Source organism: Aedes aegypti, chromosome 2 (genome assembly GCF_002204515.2).
Source record: "Aedes aegypti strain LVP_AGWG chromosome 2, AaegL5.0 Primary Assembly, whole genome shotgun sequence".
Taxonomy (NCBI): Eukaryota; Metazoa; Arthropoda; class Insecta; order Diptera; family Culicidae; genus Aedes; species Aedes aegypti.
Genome location: NC_035108.1, coordinates 446,469,882 through 446,491,386, shown reverse-complemented (window position 1 = coordinate 446,491,386; position 21,505 = coordinate 446,469,882). Strand labels below are relative to the sequence as shown.

General features: G+C 41.5%; 1 protein-coding gene across 1 annotated transcript; it reads left to right on the top strand.

Moving 5' to 3' along the window:
* On the top strand, positions 1-14,817 carry LOC5573448 (zinc finger protein 569). Its single transcript, XM_021847968.1, has 5 exons — positions 1-94; positions 165-323; positions 393-1,650; positions 12,124-13,385; positions 14,264-14,817. The coding sequence occupies exons 2-5, from the start codon at positions 195-197 to the stop codon at positions 14,732-14,734; spliced, it is 3,120 nt and encodes a 1,039-aa protein (XP_021703660.1). The 5' UTR covers positions 1-94; positions 165-194; the 3' UTR covers positions 14,735-14,817.
* Positions 14,818-21,505: the final 6,688 nt, after the last annotated feature.

The following is a 21,505-nucleotide window of genomic DNA, read 5'->3' as shown; positions in this document are numbered from 1 at the left end:
CACAGATGAGAGTCGGAAAAAATGTGGCAACACTGGGATGGAATGACAGAAAATATAAACAACAACATTCGCGGAAGCCTCAACGATTTTTTGGGTTCGTTTTTACCAAAATTTAAAATTATTCTTATAATTTACTGTTTTAATATACTACAATTCAATTGCAGTGACGCAGGTGATTTTCAACCATATACGCCATGAATTGGCAACGCCCAAAAGTGTGCCGAATATGTCGTGCCCCGGACAACGACGACCTGATTTCGGTTCGATTGATCCAGGACAACATTACCATCGCCCGGATGGTGGAGGAGCTGACCGGCATCCAGGTACGTACCGCCAATTACCTTCAAGTTTTATGAACATGAGATGGCATTAAAGTGGTCGGTTCCTTGCAGGTAATGCTGGACAAGAACCTACCGCAGAACATTTGCCTCCGGTGCCTGGAACGGCTCCGGAATGCCCACCAGCTTCGCCAGCAGTGCATCGAGTCGGATCAGCTGCTGAGAGGGGAGCTGTACCCGGAAGGGAGCGTAAGAGAATTTCCGTGCAAGAGCGGATCCAATGATATGGTAAAGTTGGAAATCGAGGCTTTGGAGGAGGAGCTTGAACCGGAAGAAGGTTTGGAAGCAATGGCTGAGCGAGTGGATTTGGACATCATAGTTGAAGAGGCTGAAGAAGGATCGCCGGCGGAAGCAGTGGTGGAGCAAGAGGAAAGTAAATTAACGGCTGCTCAAGAGCTGATAGACATTCTGGCTCCAGAGGAGAGCACCGGGAAGAAACACGAGATGGTGTATTTGAATGACCTCGATGAGAAGGATTATGAAGTACTGTTAGAAAGGGATCATTACGATCATATCAAGTTTACAGCGGCCAGCTGTTGTGGTTGTTCCGAGCGGTTTGAGAACAGGGAAGATATGAAGGGGCATGAGATGAAGGCGGCGCTTCACGAATGCCCAATATGTTACGAGCGGTCCTCCAATTCGGATGCCATTTCGTTCCATCGAAACCGGATCGGTTCAGATCGTTACCATTGTCGCGAATGCGGCTTATTGTTGGACAACCGAGAACTATTGTTTCACCATCTGGAGACTATCCACACCATTGAGATTAATGCAGAAGAATCAAGTCAAGGTTACAATGAGGAAGATCTCGACGAAAGTATGGCAAAGGATCATGCTCCTTCGACAACTTTGGCCAATTTTAGCGAGAACCAGTACCGCCTATTAGTAACGGATAAGGATTACGATTTGATTGAATTCCTCTGGCTTCGATGCTGTGGTTGCGAGGAGCTATTCGAACGCAGGGAGGATTTTGAAGCCCATTCAAAGGAACGGCACTTCCCAGATCGAATAGAACGGGACGAACAGAACCCTTACGAATGCAGCATTTGCTTCCAACGCTTTTCCAAGAAGGCATTGCTGACGTTCCATCGGAATAAGCCCAATAAACGGCGGATAGTTTGCCGGGTTTGTGAAGGAATATTCAAAGGGGGAAGTGCCTGGCAGAAGCATATGGGCAAGTGCCATAAGATGTTCGTGGAAAAGGCTGATTTCGAAGATGGCCAGCCAGTGTCGTCTGTAGTTGAACAAATGGAAGTCGATGAATGCGATGTGGCAGAGGAGGACTGCAAGAGCGATGCTTATAGTATTGAAGGTAGTATTTACTTATTTATTTGACCTTTAACTTTGGAAGACGGAAACGCCTTTAAGTGATTTCTTAATGAAGTCTTTCTCATACGTGCATAACACTTCATCTTTTTAATACGTTATAACAATGCAGAACCATAACATTGTTCCACCTGCCCTTGGTTGTTTTTTTTTTGCAATGAACTCAACACTAAAGGGTGAACTCTCATTTCTTGAACTATGAACAAACATAAGCTCATGGGGGGGGAACATCATTTGGCATAACATCATTTCTCGCATAACTTATGATCTCGCACTAAAATCCATTGGTAACCATGTGTGTAGCTTGTTGTTTCTGAGCATTTTGAATGGATTTACACTTATTTAACAACTCTATGGTGAAGAAAGGATCATTCTCTACCTGCCAGTGGTATTGGTTTGGATGTTCATACATTCATTTGATCAGAAACAACGAGCTACACACGTGGTTACCAATGGCTTTTAGGGCGTTATCCCAGATTATGCGAGATTTGGTCGTTTGGTATAATCATTGGTAACTGAGTTAGTGCGCATCGTACCATCGTGCTGTGCGTACACAAATTATCTTTGCTCTTGGAAGTTTTTCTTTGAAAACTACCTAAAGCAATAAAACAGTACCGTCAAACGGGGTGACTTGCAACGGCGGGGTGACTTGCAACACATTGTAATTTATAACTAAATTTCACTATAAAACACAATTTTCAATAGAAAATTCGTTTTAAATCGGTGCTTCAATACGTGTGACTCACAATTCAAGTAGGGGCCACGATTAAAACTATTATTATAAATATGTTCATATAATAAACATAATTCTTTTAAATGTCTAGAAAACTGATACTTGATGGAGGTTTGAAATCGTGACCTGAAAACATGAGATAGATTTAATGTACAAAAGTAATACTCTACATGTTGTTTCTATAACTAATAAGTGATAATATGACGAACTTTATTTTACGAAATTGTAGCAACAACTTTTTAATAAAAATAATTTTTATACACATGTACCTATGCGGGGTGACTTGCAACACTTTATTTCTAAGCAATTTAGAGTTTTATAAAAGTTAAAAACTTTTGTGTTAGGTCTACTTTATAATCAAAAGAGTAATAATTCATCAATCAACTACAAACACTCGTTAAAAATATTGTTCAGTTAAGATATTGGACCTTGATGATTTAACGTCTATTTTCCCCATACAAAAATAGTTCAATTATTTTCTTACAAAAATGTATTCTAAATGTTCTTGTACTGGTTCGAATGCTTTAAATACATGAATAACAATACTTAACAAGTGTGACTAATGAAAAATATCAACATTTTGTAGGAAAAAACTAAATTAGCAGTGAGTGTTGCAAGTCACCCCGCACAAGGACATTTAAAAAATTTCACCTTTTTGATGACTTTTGATATGACAAAATAATTCGATTCAATTTTCTATCATCTCATTCTGTAGGCGAGCCGGCCATTCAAAGTTCTACAAGGAATTTAGATTTTTAGATTACGTTTAGATCATGGTTTGGTTGATTGAAGTTGAAAAGTGTTGCAAGTCACCCCGTTTGACGGTACTTGTCAGTGCTAAAATTAAAAACAGTTCTTTTCAGTACTATTTTTTCTACTATTGATCCCTTTACGGTCCTTGTTTGGACCCGTGCCTTCGATTTTTCGTTGAACCCGTTGGCGAAAGCTAGCGGTGGTAATCCTTCTTGGACACCGTCTTGGGAAAAAAACCTCTCGAAAGTCACGACTTCTTTCGTTTATTCACTAGGGTAGCTCAATAGTGGAGGTACTAAGCACGATTGAACTTCATCTAACCGCCTTAATTAATTTCTTATGGGATCCTCCACTATAGGAACACTTTACCGCAACTATTGATACAAGCAAGAAAAGTTTTAGCAATATTAGTGATATTCCATCAGTTTTAAAGCAATTTGAACGCTCTCTTCAGCTATTTCGTGTATCAACAAGCAAATACGTCAATTGGCAGTGTCGGTTCTGTGTCTAATGCAATGAAATCAGTGGAAACGGTACTACCGCAACTATAGAAACACCCACAACTAAGGGTACACTTACCCTAAACATGCTTGCAACTACAAAAAAAAAGGAAGGGTGAATCTCTGAATTCACAACTTCCTTCCAAAAAAGTGGGATTTAAAACTGTCACTAATTGTGGCAAGAATGGAAGAAAGGACGTTTCTCCGGAATGCGAACCTTCTTCCAAGGGTGAAATGGATAATGTTGATAATTGAATCGAAATAAGCTAGGAGCCAGACCCAATTCTTGGCACTTTTGATTCACTTCGGCAGTGGGGTTTTTTGAAAGCTACAAAGCTCATATTTGGCCACAATATGCGTCGTAGTGAAATGCTCCTTATTGCAAGGTTTCAAACAATTCGGCTGCGAAAAACCCCCCACCTACCAGTTCGATGCTCTAGACAAATTTTCCGAACAGCAAATCGAAGCAGTCTCTAGCCTAGCACGGTGTGCTGAAACACACATATTATCGATCTTGCATGAACCTCCGATCTTTTTTCACTAAAAGTTTGCCTTGGTAGTCAAAAAAAGCTTGCGGCATATTAAAAAATCTTTCATCGGCAAAAATTTGAAAAAAGTCGATTTTTTATTCTTGCTTCTTCTCCATATAAGGGTTCATAGGAGAATATTAGAGTTACACTAATTTTTATGAATTTTAACGGTTAACGACCAATTTGACGTATATTGAACACGAATGAATTATCAGATGTTTTAAATTGAGCATAATTTCCTACGCACACTCATACAATATGACCAGCCGATGGTAGTATGCCGTTTTATAACGACTTCACTTATTGACATAACCTTTTATAAATTTAGAATAAACACATTACAACTCATCAATGTAATCTAGGCCGGCCTAACCTTTTTGGTTTATTTTAACATAAATGGTTGATCCGTTTGCAACAATAATCCGACCAGAGAAATTATTACCTTTCATGAAAATACTAGTGAAGACGAGCAACTACCTTTTAACTCTAATATGTTGCTTATCTTGACAGATAGGCTTATTTCGTCTGCGACTTACAGACTTCTTCAATGTCGAGTGCTCGTCTTTTGGGCAGGCCTGATTTAATCCTTGTTCCCAATTCTACTGCATAATTGGAATCATTGGAAAATATTATTAAATATGAAGCGTTCTTAAGATAGTTGCAAGCCAATAAAATTAAACAATTACATACAGCCATAAACATAAACAGATATACAAATACATAAGGCACTGCTCTGTTTCAATTTCATACGGCATTTTTACTCCTTCTTACATTGTTGTTCACAATTATTTTGAAAGAGTGAAAGATAGAGGAAGATTTTTACGCAGAGCTCTATACGGTATGTCTACCTTTAAAACTAGAACTTATACAAATATTGAAAAATATCTTTACATATACAGAATATGAAAGGGTTTTATGCAGAAAAATTAGAATTTCAAAACAAAAAATCTCTAAATACCTTACATTTTATGTAAGTGTAACAATATAATGCGATATTTATAAAGTTTTTATTCAGAATTGTATTGAAATCTTGTAGCCGCTCGTTGTAAAGGTTTATAGAACCTCCAACCATTAACGTATGCTTAGTTCCATTCACCTATCTAAAACAAAATACTAAAATTTATGTCTTCATGTTCCACTCAATTCTCCAACCTCGATATTAGGAAAGTCATCCATTAAGGGAGGTACCGAGTTACAGAACACAAAACCAGTACATATACAATCGAAAGGACCACCCCGATGGTCATAATGCCATAAAATCTAAATTTCACTTTGGTTCTCAAACTCGAGATACGAAATATAAAGTAAGGGAGAGTTGATTATAATAGTTAATGAAATTGTTGAGTCTGTTTTTCAAAATGTGCCGTCCATGAGTGTGAGGTCGTAAACCAAAGTGCGGGATTACGTTGGATCGATTTGCTATCAACGCCGCATTATTCTTCATTTTATGACAAACGATCACGCTCTACTCTGCGCAATGCGAAATATAAGAGCAGATTATTGAACGCGCAAAACTTCATGATGGACCATATTAAGACTGTATAAGCTATTCACTGTAAATCATGTTAAATTTAATTATCTTTCAACACTTTTGCGTGTATGGTAGAAGCGCCGATTTTGGCCATACGCCAGTTGTAGCCATCATGTATTATACACCGTTTTACACAGCCAATCAGCATGTAACCTTTTGTGTTCAGTAGATCACATTGACATGATAGAGAAACATTCATTTATTCGTCAGAATTGATTCAAAACATAAGAAACACAATTCATTTCCCTTATAATTTGAACTCCCATACACCTTATTTAGCCAGGGTACTCCTAATTTGGCCACTCTCATAAGAAATTAATGAGTTTGGCCAATTTAGAAACCAAAACTAAATCTCTGAACGAAACTGGTTCGGGTAGGCTATATTTACCAACGAGATTTTCAAAGCGAAAAAAGTGGTTTTAATTCATGTCGAATAATATACATACATTATATGAATTGGAAGCCTGCATTTGACATATTTGTAGTAGAAATAGGGCTTCCAATATAATTTGTATTGACATTTTCTCTTAGACTGGCCAAAACCGGTGCTTTTACCGTACATGAATATGTAGCCTATGTGTATCCATTTCAGGGATTTCCTATTCTGATTGGAAAACTCTGCCGCATACGTCAATTAACAAGTACTGGTTTGATTCAGCTATTATGATCAACTCCTTAGGTATGGAAACATTATAGACACCTGATGGAAAAAACTTGCATAAACTCACAGTCTATGTCCAAGTTGGAAAGTTTTTCCAAAATGAAGAATACAAAGTGTTCGTATGAATAGCTAGCTATCCAGAAAAGAATAGTGATTTTTTATTAGATAAAATGCGGCATACCACCATGGGCTGGTCATATTATATGAGTGTGCGTAGAAAATTATGCTCAATTTAAAACATCTGATAATTCATTCGTGTTCAGTATACATCAAATTGGTCATTAACCGTTAAAAAATCATAAAAATTAGTGTAACTCTAATATTCTCCTATGAACCCTTATATGGAGAAAGGGCAAGAATACAAAAATCGACTTTTTTCAAATTTTTGCCGATGAAAGATTTTTTAATATGCCGCAAACTTTTTTTGACTACCAAGGCTAACTTTTAGTGAAAAAAGATCGGAGGTTCATGCAAGTTCGATAATATGTGTGTTTCAGCACACCGTGCCTAGGCTCTTTGATTCATGTGAGGAAGCAAAGAGTGCCGCCTACCGTGGTCAGTTGTTCTGAATTTGGGGGATTTAGGCAGGAGATTTTGAACTCCATTAGGGGAATCAAGGTTTCCTTCCAAATCGCAAAGAAAGGAGACAACAACATCCTACATTATGAAAGCTTTTGAATAAGCATGTCCTCTGCGGTCTGTGAAGACTACAAGAGGGACCCCATGGTGGAATTCCGATCTGACTAGGCTCAGGAAACAGCGTAGAAGGGGTTGGAACAGACACCGTTCAGCTGGATCAGAGTCGTTCAAGTTGGCTCGCAAAGCTTACAAGAAGGCTCTTCGTTCTGCTGAACGATCCAGTTGGAAAAACCTTTGTACAAATGTTTCCAGTTTTAGTAAAGTTAGTCGGCTGAACAAAATCCTTGCAAAATTTCCAAGATTTCCAAGCGAACGAAATTCGCTTACCTAATGGTGACTTCACTTCTTCTGACGAAGAAGTTCTAGACTGTTTATTCAATACACACTTCCCCGGTTGTGTGGACTTAACATCTACGGATGAACCAAATATCTTTTCATGTAGTTATGAGTCTCTGGCTTTGGCTCGCAGTATCGTAACTACTGAATCGATTCAATGGGCACTTAATAGTTTTGCTCCTTTCAAATCTCCAGAAGCGGATGGGATTTATCCTGTTCTGCTCCAGAAGGGATTTGAGTTTATCAAACATGTTTTGAAAAAGCTACTTGTAAGCAGTTTTGTTACCGGGTATATTCCAAGATCCTGACGTGATATTACTGTAAAGTTTATCCCAAAAGGGGGACGTGCGTCGTATGAGGAAGCGAAGAGATTTAGACCAGTCCGTCTGACCTCTTTTCTTCTGAAATGTCTGGAACGCATTATCGATCATCACATCCGTGATGTTTATTTGGCAAACATGCCTCTTCATGTGAATCAACATGCTTACCAATCTGGAAAGTCCACTGTGACTCTTTTACACAAAGTTGTATACGATATCGAGAAAGCATTCGCTCAGAAGCAATCCTGCTTGGGTGTTTTCTTGGATATTGAGGGTGCCTTTGATAACGTGTCTTTCGATGCCATATTGGGAGCCGCACGAAGCCATGGGCTACCTACAATGATTACCAATTGGATTCATCAAATGCTCAAAAACCGACATCTCTTCTCGACATTGCGTCAAGCAGCGATTCGAAAGCGAGTGTTTGCGGATGCCCTCAAGGGGAGTCTTATCACCACTTTTGTGGAATCTCGTATCAGATACGCTATTGAGGGAACTCAATAATTGCGGTTTTCCAACTTATGGATTTGCCGACGACTATCTAGCTCTGATAGTTGGTATGTGCATTAGCACCCTATTCGACCTAATGCAAAGTGCTCTTCAGGTAGTCGAGAGTTGGTGTCGCCAATATGGTCTTTAGGTTAATCCGAATAAAACATCTATTGTTCTCTTTATGGAAAGACGAAACCGCGTTGGAATTCGACCTCTACGTCTTTTTGGCACTGAGATTAATGTGACTGATTAGGTAAAGTATGTCGGAGTCATTCTAGATTCCAAACTTTCTTGGACATCTCACATTGATTTCAGAGTCAAAAAAGCTTGCATGGCCTTCGGTCAATGCCGGCGAACCTTTGGTGAAACCTGAGGCCTCAAACCCAAATATATCAAATGGATTTACACAACAGCTGTTCGACCAATATTGGCATATGGATGTCTTGTGTGGTGTCAAAAGGGCGAAGTAAGAACAATCCAATCAAAATTGGGCCATCTCCAAAGGATGTGCTTGATGCAGTGATGCCACATACACAGATTTATCTGTAATTACACAGATATTTTCCTGTTCTAGCCTACAGATATTTTGAATAAAAAAGATTTTTAAGATTTTAGGATATTTCACGAGTTTGGGACACGGTTTTGGAAGATATAAATCAGACATGCCTTAAATCTGTTTAGTTTTTCTCAAAAACTTAAGTATTTTAATATTTCAGAAACTATGATGTATCTTCAACATACTTTTAGAAGAATAAGTTCAAATTTAAAATGGTTGACATGTCAAAAACAGTCATCATACGTTTGCAAAAATTCTTTTTGATCTATAAAGCTAAGTATGCTGTTCCGCTCAAGAAAAGTAAAAATTTCTGCTCAAGAAATGGTCAAGTAATTTCCTACAGTGAGCTCCATTTGAATTGACATTTCTTTTCAACAGCGTACTGCGATCAAAGAAAAATGCTTTTCTTGAGCATTTCTTGCAAGAAATTTCCCACGCATCGAGATAGGCGATTACTTTTCTGTTGAAGTGCATACTTCGCTTAAAAAATTAAAAAAGATTTTTTCAGCCGAAAACACAGATGAGAGTCCGAAAAAATGTGGCAACACTGGCTTGATGGCGCTGTCTGATGCGTTTTCAACGACTCCCACAGCAGCGCTCTAGGTACTTTTCAACGTTGCGCCACAAGACATACATCTTAAACAAGATTCTTGATCTTACCGTTCATGAGTGTTGGATCTACTGGAGAAAAATCCAGTGAATCGTAGATCTACACACTTCGTTGTTTCCACTTTTGGTGAATTGGGACAACATTGTCCTTGCTCCAAGTGCTCTCACGATTGCTTGTCACTTTCCTTACAGGACACGGGAAGAGTGGACATCTGCCTATCTGGAAAGAAGTATATCAAACAATATAGTATGTTACACTGATGGCTCCCTTCTTGAAGGTAGAGCTGGTGCAGGAGTATATTCTCGTGAGCTAAGGCTGAATCAGTTTTACTCACTTGGTAGAAACTGCACCGTTTTTCAGGCGGAAATATTTGCTCTTATGTGTGGAGTGCAATCAGCACTTCAACAGCGCGTAATGGGTAAAGTCATATACTTCTGTTCAGATAGTCAGGCTGCTATAAAAGCTCTCGCTTCGGCCAACTCAAGGTCGAAGCTTGTTATCGCATGTCGAACTCAAATTGAGGAACTGAATTCAGTCAACTCTGTAAACCTTGTATGGGTACCTGGCCATTCTTCCATCGCTGGAAATGAATTGGCTGATGAGCTAGCTCGCGATGGAGCATCGCATGACTTCATTGGCCCTGAGCCGGCTATTCCAATTTCGAAGTGCTGGGTGAAGCTTCAGATAAACTCTTGGGCGGCAACTCAGCACAAGCAATATTGGAATAGTTTGGAGTCGTGTCGTCAAACAAAATTGTATATTACTGAGCCATCTCCAAAGGTGGCGAAGTATTTAACAAATCTGTCAAAGCAGAATTGCAGTCTCTTGGTCAGAGCGTTGACAGGCCACTGCCGACTCAACTATCACATGGCAAATATTCAGCGTGCTGACTCATTTGTGTGTGATAGTTGTGACTCCGATTATGGAACTTCGTATCACCTGATATGTAACTGTCCAGTTTTTGCGCAAATGCGATTCCAATTACTTGGTAAACACTTATTAAGTGAAACTGAATACAGAAGCCTGAATCTTCAGGACATCCTGTTATTCTTAACCCGCTGTGGTAATGAGCTATAGGCTCTCTTTACGCTCACGCGTTTTGCAGTGCCCTTTTTAGGGCGCTGTTCGAACCCATTGTGGTATGGAGCTACATGCTCTCATTTCGCTTATGCGATCTTCCCTCTTCAAGGGACCCACTCCTATTTCCTCCCATCTTTCCCTTCCCTTTCCTCTCCCATCGGGTAGATGATGAAATAGGCTCAAATATGGCGATGGCACAAATCTCCCAACTGGTGGGGAACGTGCCTTTGGAGCCGGCCTTCTGATACCTGATACCTGATGTTATTTGAACTTTATTTGTTATTTCTACCAAATTAAGTAGTGATGGAAAACAATTCCATCCCATAAGGTGGTTTTCTGCCATGCATATAAATAATAACAAAACATATTTATAATTTCGTCAATTAATGATTGTTTATGTGCTACATTTTAATTAACAACTTATAAATGATATATTTTGAACATGTTTAATTCCTCTTTACGCTTTTATTGAGGAATTTTCAGTTAATATTAAATGTGAGGTGACAAACTATTGAATAAAGGGTTTCTTCCTAAACCGTTACGTATTTTATGGTTGATCCCTTTTGTACATCAAATATGTACTTAAAATTAAAAATCTATGACTTATCAATCCTATTATTGTAATGGTTGACTTACTGATGTGGATTGACGCATGAAACTGGATGTGTCCCACTTGCCCCGCTTAGCGAGGTAACTGCGTCCATTGGCTCATTCTAAAACTTTCTTCCAAGGTTTTCACAATTTCGAAATTATTCGATTAGTTTTATGCACACATCAGCAAATATGTTGCCAAAACGTGATTGTGTTGTTGGATTTGAAAAATGTTGACATTTGAAAATTTTATTGAACAATTTGTTTGAACTATCGTTTTTTTCGTTCCCACTTGCCCCGCGGTACCTTATTGGAATAGTTTGAAGTCGTGTCGTCAATCAAAATTGTACATTACTGAGCCATCTCCAAGGGTAGTGGCGAAGTATTAACCAAATCTGTCAAAGCAGAATTGCAGTCTCTTGGTCAGAGTGCTTGACAGGCCACTGCCGACTCTACTATCACATGGCGAATATTTAGCATGCTGGCTTATTTGTTTGTGATAGTTGTGACTCAGATTATGGGACTTCGTATCACCTGACATGTAACTGTCCAGTTTTTGAGCAAATGCGATTCCAATTACTTGGTAAACATTTATTAAGTGAAACTGAATTCAGAAAATTATGTAATTCGTAACACTCTGTGGTAAGGGGCTACAGGCTCTCTTTACGCTCATGCGTTTTGCAGAGCCCTTTTTAGGGCGCTATTCGAACCCATTGTGGTATGGAGCTACATGCTGTCATTTCGCTTATGCGATCGTCCCTCTTCAAGGGACCCCACTCCTATTTCCTATCTTGCCATTCCCTTTCCTCTCCCATCGAGTAGATGGCTCAAATATGGCGATGGCACAAATCTCCCAACTGGTGGGGAACGTGCACTTGGAACAGGCCTTCCGATACCTGATACTTGGTGAGTTCGAAGAAATTTGAATCGTTACTATAACATTTACAACCTTTTATTTTGTACTGATCGCTACATCAATAGTTTTCTTGTTCTTACCCCCCAACAAGACCGTGCCTCCTAGGCCCCCACATTTGTAAATTCAACCCTGCAGCCCCAGAATATCTTGGATATGACTCAAGATTCTGATGTCTAATTTTGGGTTCAATTCCGTTCGATTCTCATTGCAGGTATTGAATACATCGAAGAATCGTTGACCGATTGTCAGGACGATCCCAGTGACGACGACGAAGAGCCGAAATCCAACGACGGTGACGACGACGACGACGAAGAGGAAAGCACTCATCCCAAGGACAGTAGTAAATACATATCTACCCGTCAGCGGAAGCAAATGGCCTTGATCCCTGGGAATTTCGTACGCGTAGTCGCACAGTACGATGGATATAACATTGTCGAGATAATCAAGGAACGTTGTTGCTCTTGTTTGAAATTCTTCGATTCTATTCAGGAGCTGAACGAACACACCAAAGAGCATCGAACGAAATCCTTAGATGAGGAATATCCTCAGAAGAAAAATTCTATAATTTATGAATGCGAATACTGCTTAAAGAAGTTCGATATTGCCATGATCTTCGTCGTCCATAAACGTATTCGCGAGCAGAAGCAATTCTACCAGTGTCGATTGTGCGATTTCGTGATCGAGTCTGAATCGCGGCTGAAGAACCACATGCTCTTCAACGACCAGCACGCGAAGTTCTACAATCTCATACGGGAGGATGTGAGCGATCGGTACGATGCCGTTACGTTACCCGGGTTCCGCTGCTGTGGTTGTGGGTCATATTTTGAAGACGAATCGGCACTGGTCGAGCATTCTAAGCGTGATCATCCACGAGACCCATCGAAAGACAGTGTCAAGCGCAAGCATGCTTGTTCGATTTGCGATAGACGTTTCTCCAATGTAGGAGAAGTGACCGCCCATCAACAAAAGCAAAGCTCCATGGTACGATACTACTGTAAGCTGTGCGACTTTGAATCTCCCAGTAACGCGCGAATGCTCAAACACCTCTACAGCTCGATCCACAACGAATCCCTGCCGGCCATCGAGGTGCAGCAAGTGGAAGTACGGTCTCGTAAGCTGGGCTCCGTTCGGTACTGTTGTTTCGAGGAATGCGCACTTCCCTTCCACAACTTCTCCCAGCTTCAGGAACACGTCCAGCAACACCACCAGGTCGAGCGGGAAGCAAACGAAGCGATGGCCGAAGCCGAAAGCGACGATACTACTGGTGCCGTTGGCCGCCGGTGGCAATGCGATTGCTGCGGGCGGGTGTTTCGAACCGGAGCCGTTCTCAAACAGCACCAGTTCGCGCATCGAGTGCCGAAGAGTTTCGTCTGCGCGGTTTGCGGTGTGGCGAAATCGAACAAGGCGGCCCTTACGGTGCACGAGATGAAGCACACCGGAGAGCGGCCGCATGGTTGTGAGTTGTGCGATAAGGTTAGTTTCCTATTATATAAATTAAAAAAAAAACATACTGTTTTACACTTCAACCTCTTTTCACAATCGATATTTATATTCAAATTTACGATTATTTTTAACAATTTAGACCAGTGGTGCTCAATCTGCAGCATATCGCGGGCCTAATCGCAGTTTGTCATAAGAGCCACGGGTCGCATGGAAAAATTTAAATGGTTCTGCGAAATTATATATGCACATGAATTTAACATTTTGAGCTTTTCCACTCAGTGTTTTCCAGTAGTGTTTCCAGCTAGGGTAAGTGTACCATTAATGGTGCACCTAAGGGAAAACTGCAAAAACATGGTGATAAAATCATGAAATATATGATTTTAACGTATCATTCGATAGATCTCAAATCCTTCTATCATTCAAATGTATAAAAATCAAGATTTATTTGAAATTTCCTTGCAAAAAGCCTTGCACCAATAATAAGAACACTGTTCCTTTAGTGGAGGTATGTTTTAAGAATGGTTCCTTTAGTGGCGCAATCCATTGATTTCTTATGGGACCCTCCACTATGGGTACTGATGCACCACAATAGGTGCAAAGGAGCAAAAATTTTAAGCAAAATAATTGTTTTCAATAGTTTTACGGTTAAATTTTATAAATATTATTCGATTACTTGCATCATTTTTACATCGCGCATAATAGAAAAATATCACATAATCATTTATTAGCGCGAAACATGCCAAAACACACTACCTCCACTATTGGAGCTACCTCCACTAAGGGACCGTTTGCCCTACATGACCATTGTAAGACAGTCACTTCAATTTTGATTGAAAATCAATATCCTTATTTTCAAATTGATGGACTGTTCATGTTATACCCTATTATATTTTACCTTTTATTTGCAGCGCTTCACGTCCAAGACCATCCTGAACTCGCACATGAAGTGCCACTTCCCCAAGCAGCACCAGTGCCCGGACTGTGGCGAGAAGTTTGCCCGGGGTGAGAATCTCAAACGGCACATCCGCCATCGCCACTCGGAGGCCACGTTCTGCTGCAGTTACTGTCCGCGGAAGTTGAAAACGCGCGAAGCGCAGATCCTTCACGAGCGATCGCACACCGGCGAGAAGCCATTCGACTGCCGAACGGATGGCTGCACTAAACGGTATGCGAGTATCACCGACCGGAGGCGGCACGAGATGGCCAGCCACACGGGCGAACGGCCCCATAAGTGTTCTTTCTGCGCGGCATCGTTTGTGCGGAAACGGCAGTTAACGATTCACGAGCGGAAACACACTGGAGAACGGCCGTTTGCGTGTGAACAGTGCGGGAAGGGTTTCATCGATGCGCCGCTGCTGAAAAAACATATTTGTTCATAGTAGGTATCTATGAGCAAGAGCACGCTGTAATGCACTAAATGTAGGTTTGAATAGGTCGAATAAAAAATATATAGAATTACAAATAGAGTCCAGTTTTTACTCCTCAGAAAAAAACGGCAAAATCGCCTCGTTGTACAAATCAAATGGGGTCTCTCCCTAGGTCACATTACGAATTTCTTTTGTATAAATTGCTTATAAAAAAGGACTTTTTATTTTATTTTAGTTTATTTTATTGATGTACAAGGGGTCAGGGGCCAAGTCTCCAGCATAAGTTTAAAAACTCACACCGTCCATAATACACCGGGGGGTTTTGGAGTTTGGGAAGTAGGCAACGCAACATCTTTGACCAGAAGGTTCTTTAAGTTTTGCTTCTACTCTTGACTTCCAATACACGTATGAATGATGCAAGGTCAAAAGAAAATGAATCAGTCATACATATAGCGGTAGTGAAGTGTTTTGCCTAAGGATATGGGAAAGGAGGGATTTTGGGTGGTGTTTTGTAAATAGCTCTGAGGAACAAGTTTGTTATTAGTTAAAAATTTAGTTAATCTGATTCATCTTGCAATCAGTAATAAGAATATTTACTAAAACATGATACTTAACTTTTCTCGGCCAATACGCTGCCATGTCTTTCCTCTCCAATGGATTTTTCCTCGTTGTAATGGCGGGTTAGATATGAAAACAAGGATAAAGAGAGAAGAAATGTTAGTGATTGTTACATGCTTTATTGCTGTATTGGCCTACGATGAAATCATAGAAAATTCGCTCTTTGGGTTCCCATGATAACAATCCCCATGCAGCTTACGAGAAACTCCATGGCAATGATCACTGTACGCCATGTGCGGCATTCAGGACATCTCAACAATACTGAGGACAAACAACAAAAAATGAATCCAGAAGAGCGAAAACCTCAATGTTTCAATGTAGGACAATTCAGCTTTAATGCATGTGAGAAGTTCTTGGTGATATTCTCACAACGGCCATTCAGAATGGTTCGACGGATGTAGATAAAAGATCATTATGATAAAATTTACGCGACGACATGTTAGTGAACTCAGAACGATTATTGTATTTGCAACTGTTAATTTCGTTAGTTAAATAGTTGAACTTAGGGTCGGTTATTGTATATAACTTTTAAGATAAGCAGGAGTAAAGCACGAACGCGAAGTAAAGACCTTCCATCCCATCTTCAAGTGCTCCCCACAAGCACAACACTTCATTCTGGCACTTTAGAACGTCCATGTTGTAACTTGTTCACACAAGAAATCTGCCTCGACCGAGTTGGCAGAACGCGCCCATACCCCTTTCTGAACCAAAGGACAGGGTAAATTGCTTATAAAAAAGGACTTTCATTTTCATTTTCATTTTGCAGCGTTTGGTGGGGCAATGAGAGCGCAAGTCAGTCCAAAGCCGGGGGCAGGGATAGGTAATGGCCGTAATAGTCTATGCGGACCACTTGAACACCATCGGAAATGATAGGAAGGGTTGGGGTAGGGTATAGGAAATTGGAGAAGACTTGACACAGTAATGCGATTAATGCTGCAAAATGTAAATGTGCTGAGAGCAATTTAATTTAAGTTTTGAAGTTTGGTTTGCTTTATTAAAATTTCAAACAATTGTACAAGTAAGAAAGAATGAGCTGATCGCTTTATATAAATTTAATAAACAACAAAGTAATAACAATATAAGAGTGATGCTAAGAACTGCTGATGGCACGATGCAACGCTTTAGGAGCTTTTGATAATGATTGAACATTACTATAAAGAACGCAATTCAATCGATGGTGACAACTGTACAAACTTTATCTGTTTTTATCACGTACAGATATAAAATTATAATTCAGTTCACTGTTTGGCGGTGCTGATTTGTATAAAAATATTTGATATTATTAAAATGAAATGTGTTACTTACTCATGATGGTCATACTTCCCTGACCAGAATTATTCTATTTTGAGCATCCTGTTCGAAGCTATTCTATCCAGTTATCCATTGACTGCTTACAATTCTGAAATTATTCTTATTGTGCATGCTCATGCATTATATTAGTAATGATCATAATCATGCTGTTGTAACTGTTTTCTTTTAGAAGTCCCGTGGGTAAAACTCGAAGTTGGTTGGGACAGCTTTAGCTGTAATTAATTTATTTTATAATTGCTGTATGTTTTTGGATAACAAGTTTACTTACAATTTTAACAGTTCCTCCGTACTAATCCTTTAGTTTTACAAATTTAGCTAGTAGTATGTGTTTGATGTGTCGTAACTAGATTTACAAATTCATATTAGGTAAGTAATAGGTTTTTATATATGTTCAGTTTTACACTTACATTTAGGTTCAAATTCACTCAACTTCAAATTGAATACTAGCTTTAAGAAATTTTAGAAATCAAGAAATTTCTTTTTAAATCTACCACTAAGATTGAATCTCTCACAAATCTGCAACGTAATCGATCGTGATGTTTTGCCCTTTCTGACAGGTTTCTGTTCTTTGACATTTCCTCTCGATATTCGTATGCGCCCTGTGATAATTTAGGTACGTACGCGCCGAGGGATCTTCGTCGTCACATCCCCCCACCCGTAAACCATCTTGTTCAGTTTCCGGTTTACCTCCTTTAACGACGTCGAGTAACGCCAACTTCACAATTGGTCTCCGAAGTACACCATTCACTGTCCGTACCAGTGCTTGTCGCACTCGCCCATCTTTACCTTGCATGACTTTCTCCACTATTCCTCTTATCCATTGATTCCGCACCGCGCCGTCAACGACCAACACAAGATCGCCTTCCGCAAGATCCTTTACTTCATCGAACCATTTTGATCTTCTCGATATCACCGGCAAGTATTCTTTGATCCACCTTCTCCATATCCCATCCGACAAATGTTGCGCTAATTTCCATCCGTTCCTCAACGACGATTGGTAATCCGTTGGCAGCACCGGCACCTGTTTCACTCCGCTTGAACTTCCTAACAGGAAGTGATTAGGAGTTAGAGACTCCTGGTCAGCCGCCTCCAATGGTATGTATGTCAGCGGCCGTGAATTGATCATTGCCTCCGCCTCTATGACCACGGTCTCCAAAACTTCATCGTCCGGTCGTCTCTGCGCTTCTAAAATGCCCTCGATAGCGACCTTGACTGATCGGACCATTCTCTCCCACGCTCCTCCCATATGAGGTGCTCCCGGTGGGTTGAACGACCAACGGGTTGTGGTGTTGGTGAATGTTGACGCTAAATGGTGAGTTAACTCTTCGATCTCCCGCTTCAACTGATTGCTTGCACCAACAAAGTTGGTGCCGTTGTCGCTAAAGATTTCTGCTGGTGCTCCACGCCGCGACACGAATCTTCTCACGGCCATCACGCATGATTCCTTGGACAAGCTATGTACAACTTCAAGATGTACCGCACGAATTGTCAAGCAAGTGAAAAGAGCTATCCACCGCTTGACATTGCTGCGCCCTACTTTCACCAGCACTGGTCCAAAATAGTCTACACCTACGAAGGTAAACGGCCGCACGTAGGGGCTCACTCTGACCTTCGGTAGCGGCGCCATAAGAGGCGAACTAGGTGACGCACGACGAATTTTACAAGCCATGCAGTCATTCGTCACTTTGTACGTTAGTGACCTAAGTCTCGAAATCTCGTAGAGCTGTCGCATCTCGTTGACAACCGTTTCGCGGTTGCGGTGTCGAAGACGACGGTGAAAGTAGTCGACGAGAAGAAGAGTAATTCGATGTTGGTGGGGTAGGATTACTGGATATTTGGTGCAATACGGTATCCAATCAGCATTTTCAAGGCGGCTTCGTTTTCGCATAACGCCAGTCTCATCCATGAACGGGCATTGCTTGTATATTTTGCTGGATTTTGAAAGCGCGCCATGAACATCATAAGGCCTCCCCTTCGTCTTCTTTACCTGCTGTAGTTCCGATGCAAAGCACTCGGCTTGTGCTTGAATCCACAACGATCTCTCGGCAGCCACCAACTCTTCGTGCGTCAAGGCTCCCAGTATACGCTCCTCGTTTCGTTGTGATCGTCGGATGTTTTCGATGAATCGATGTACGTATGTCATGGTACGATGTAGTTTCTCCCATTTACTGAACCTTTCGACATCCACCAGTGACGGTCTTAATTCCTCATGAAGGTTACACATCACCAGCTCTTCCTCCGTAGTGTCGATCTGATCATCTCTTCCTGGCCATGAGGCTTCCGGCTTTTTAAGAAACGCTGGTCCTCGAAACCATCGACTCTCTGATTTAACATCCGGTCCGGTTCCCCATTTGGTTGCGTCATCCGCTACATTTTCTTTTGTGGGTACTTTCCGCCACTCGTTGACATCCGTCATTGAGAGTATTTCACCTATCCTGAATCCCACATATTGATGGTACCGCCTCTGATCTGATCGAATCCAAGCGAGAACGGTATTTGAATCGGACCACAAAACACGTTTCATCACCGGGAGATTGTGCATGGCTATTACATTGTTGAGCAGACGTGATCCTAGAACTGCAGCCTGGAGCTCGAGCCGAGGAATCGTCAGCAGTTTTAGCGGTGCTACTTTCGATTTTGCTGCAACAAGGCTAACTTCAGGGCCTTCGGGTGTTTCAACTCTGAAATATACTGCACATGCGTACGCAGCCTGGCTTGCATCCACAAACACATGGACCTGCAACTTGGAATAGCTACTCTCTGTTGCTTCACTGAGGTAACACCGAGGTATTTGAAGTGTATTCAATTTTGGGATAAGTCCAATCCACTCCTTCCACTGCATCCAGATTTGGTCGGTGATCGGATCATCCCATCCTATGCCGGAAGCCCATATGTCCTGCATGATAGTACGGCCATGTATCAAAAAGAACGCAATCAGTCCCATCGGATCGAAGAAGCTCATGACTGTACGCAAGACTTCCCGTTTTGTTGGAATATGGGACTCCTCCAGAACGTGCAGTAGATTGTCTCGCAAAGCAACGGTGAATGTGAATATGTCACTGTTAGGCATCCACTTCATGCCCAGTACGGATTCGACTCGTTCGTGTTTATCCTCACCGATGTTCTTCTCTGCCTCAAGCGATTCGTCGCCGACTCGTGCGGCTATCGTCGGATCATTGGACAAAAAGTTTCGGATCTCAAAACCTCCTTCAGCGTGGATATTCTTCACCTGCCGTCCGATCTTCACCGCATCTTCGACGGTTCCAAAACTGTCCAGATAGTCATCAACGTAATGACGATGGATGATGGCTTCTGCTGCTCGCGGATACGACATTTCAAACTCCTTGGCATTCAAGTTCTTAATATATTGGGCGCTGCTCGGGGAACAAGCTGCTCCGAAGATGGCTACATCCATAACGTAGGTCACCGGCTCTGTTTCTGGATGATCCCTGAACAAGAATCTCTGGAACTGACGATCTTGAGGGCGGATGAAGAATCGGTGAAACATCTCCTTGATGTCTCCGGTTAAGGCATACCGATACAACCGAAACTTTGCAATGACTGATGGGAGAGATGTCAAGAAGTCTGGCCCTTTTAACAGAGCAGTATTCAGGGAAACTCCATCGACCTTGGCCGCCGCGTCCCAAATCATCCTCAGCTTGTTCGGTTTCTTCGGATTCAGGACTATACCCAGTGGCAAGTACCAGCACTGGTCAGCGTTTGTTGTGGATAACTCGTGATGAGTCGCCTTGTGTGCATATTGCTTTTCCTCATAATCTCGTACTTGCTGTCTAACACGTTCATACAACGTTAAATCTTGATTCAACCGCCTTTCCAGAGAACACATGCGTTTGAATGCCATACCATAGCTGTTCGGAAACTGTACATCATCTGTTTTCCACAGTAATCCCGTCTCAAAAGATTTGCCGATTCTCCTAGTAGTTGTTTGCAGCAACATTCTTGCCCGCTTATCCTCTTCAGATTCCAAGTGGGTTGTTGGAGGCATAACACCTATATTATCGAGGGTGATGTAGTCACGAACTAATTGATTAAGTTCTTGCTCTTGATCGGTCCATCCTCCAAAATGAAGCCCACATACGACGGTCGAGGTTGGTGCCGTCGCGCATCCGTAGATGCTCCATCCGATGCGGCTCTTTGCGGCTATCGGTTCTACCCACTTTCCTTCTCTAACTTTCAGCGGCACAGTGAGCTTCAAGTTGTCAAGACCAATCAAGAGCTTTGGCGACACCTTTTCGTAACTGCGTATTGGTAAGCCACGAAGATGTGCGTACCGACTACACATCTCCTCGTAATTAACCGTCTGTGACGGAAGCAGCAGACCACCTACTGTACGAGCGTTGGAGAGTTGATACTGTTTCGGCGAATCCTGTGCAGCTATGTATGCACTGATTCTTCTTGATTTTGGCTCACTGCGCTTAATGTTTCCGGTCCACTGCAAATTTAGCGGTTCCGTTGGTCCTGCCAACCCAAGCTGATCTGCCACGGAGTCTTCCAGCAGCGTGATCTTCGATCCTTCATCCACGAAGGCATAGACGTTCATCTTACAATTCTTTCCGTACAAAGTGACAGGAATAATCCTGAACAGGGGTCCCTCACTCACTAACGGCTCGCTCAAATGACTTGTTGACACTACCGCCGGAGCCACTGATGACGGAGAATGTAATAGCGGATGATGCTTCAGCCGGCAATCATTGACTCCGCATTCTTTCGCCGTTTTACACGGCCATTTGCCATGGAAATTTAAACACGATCGGCATACACCGCTTTGCTGCACCACGTTTAATCTTCCACTAACGTCCATCGATTTGAATCGGCTGCATTCCGCCACCCGAT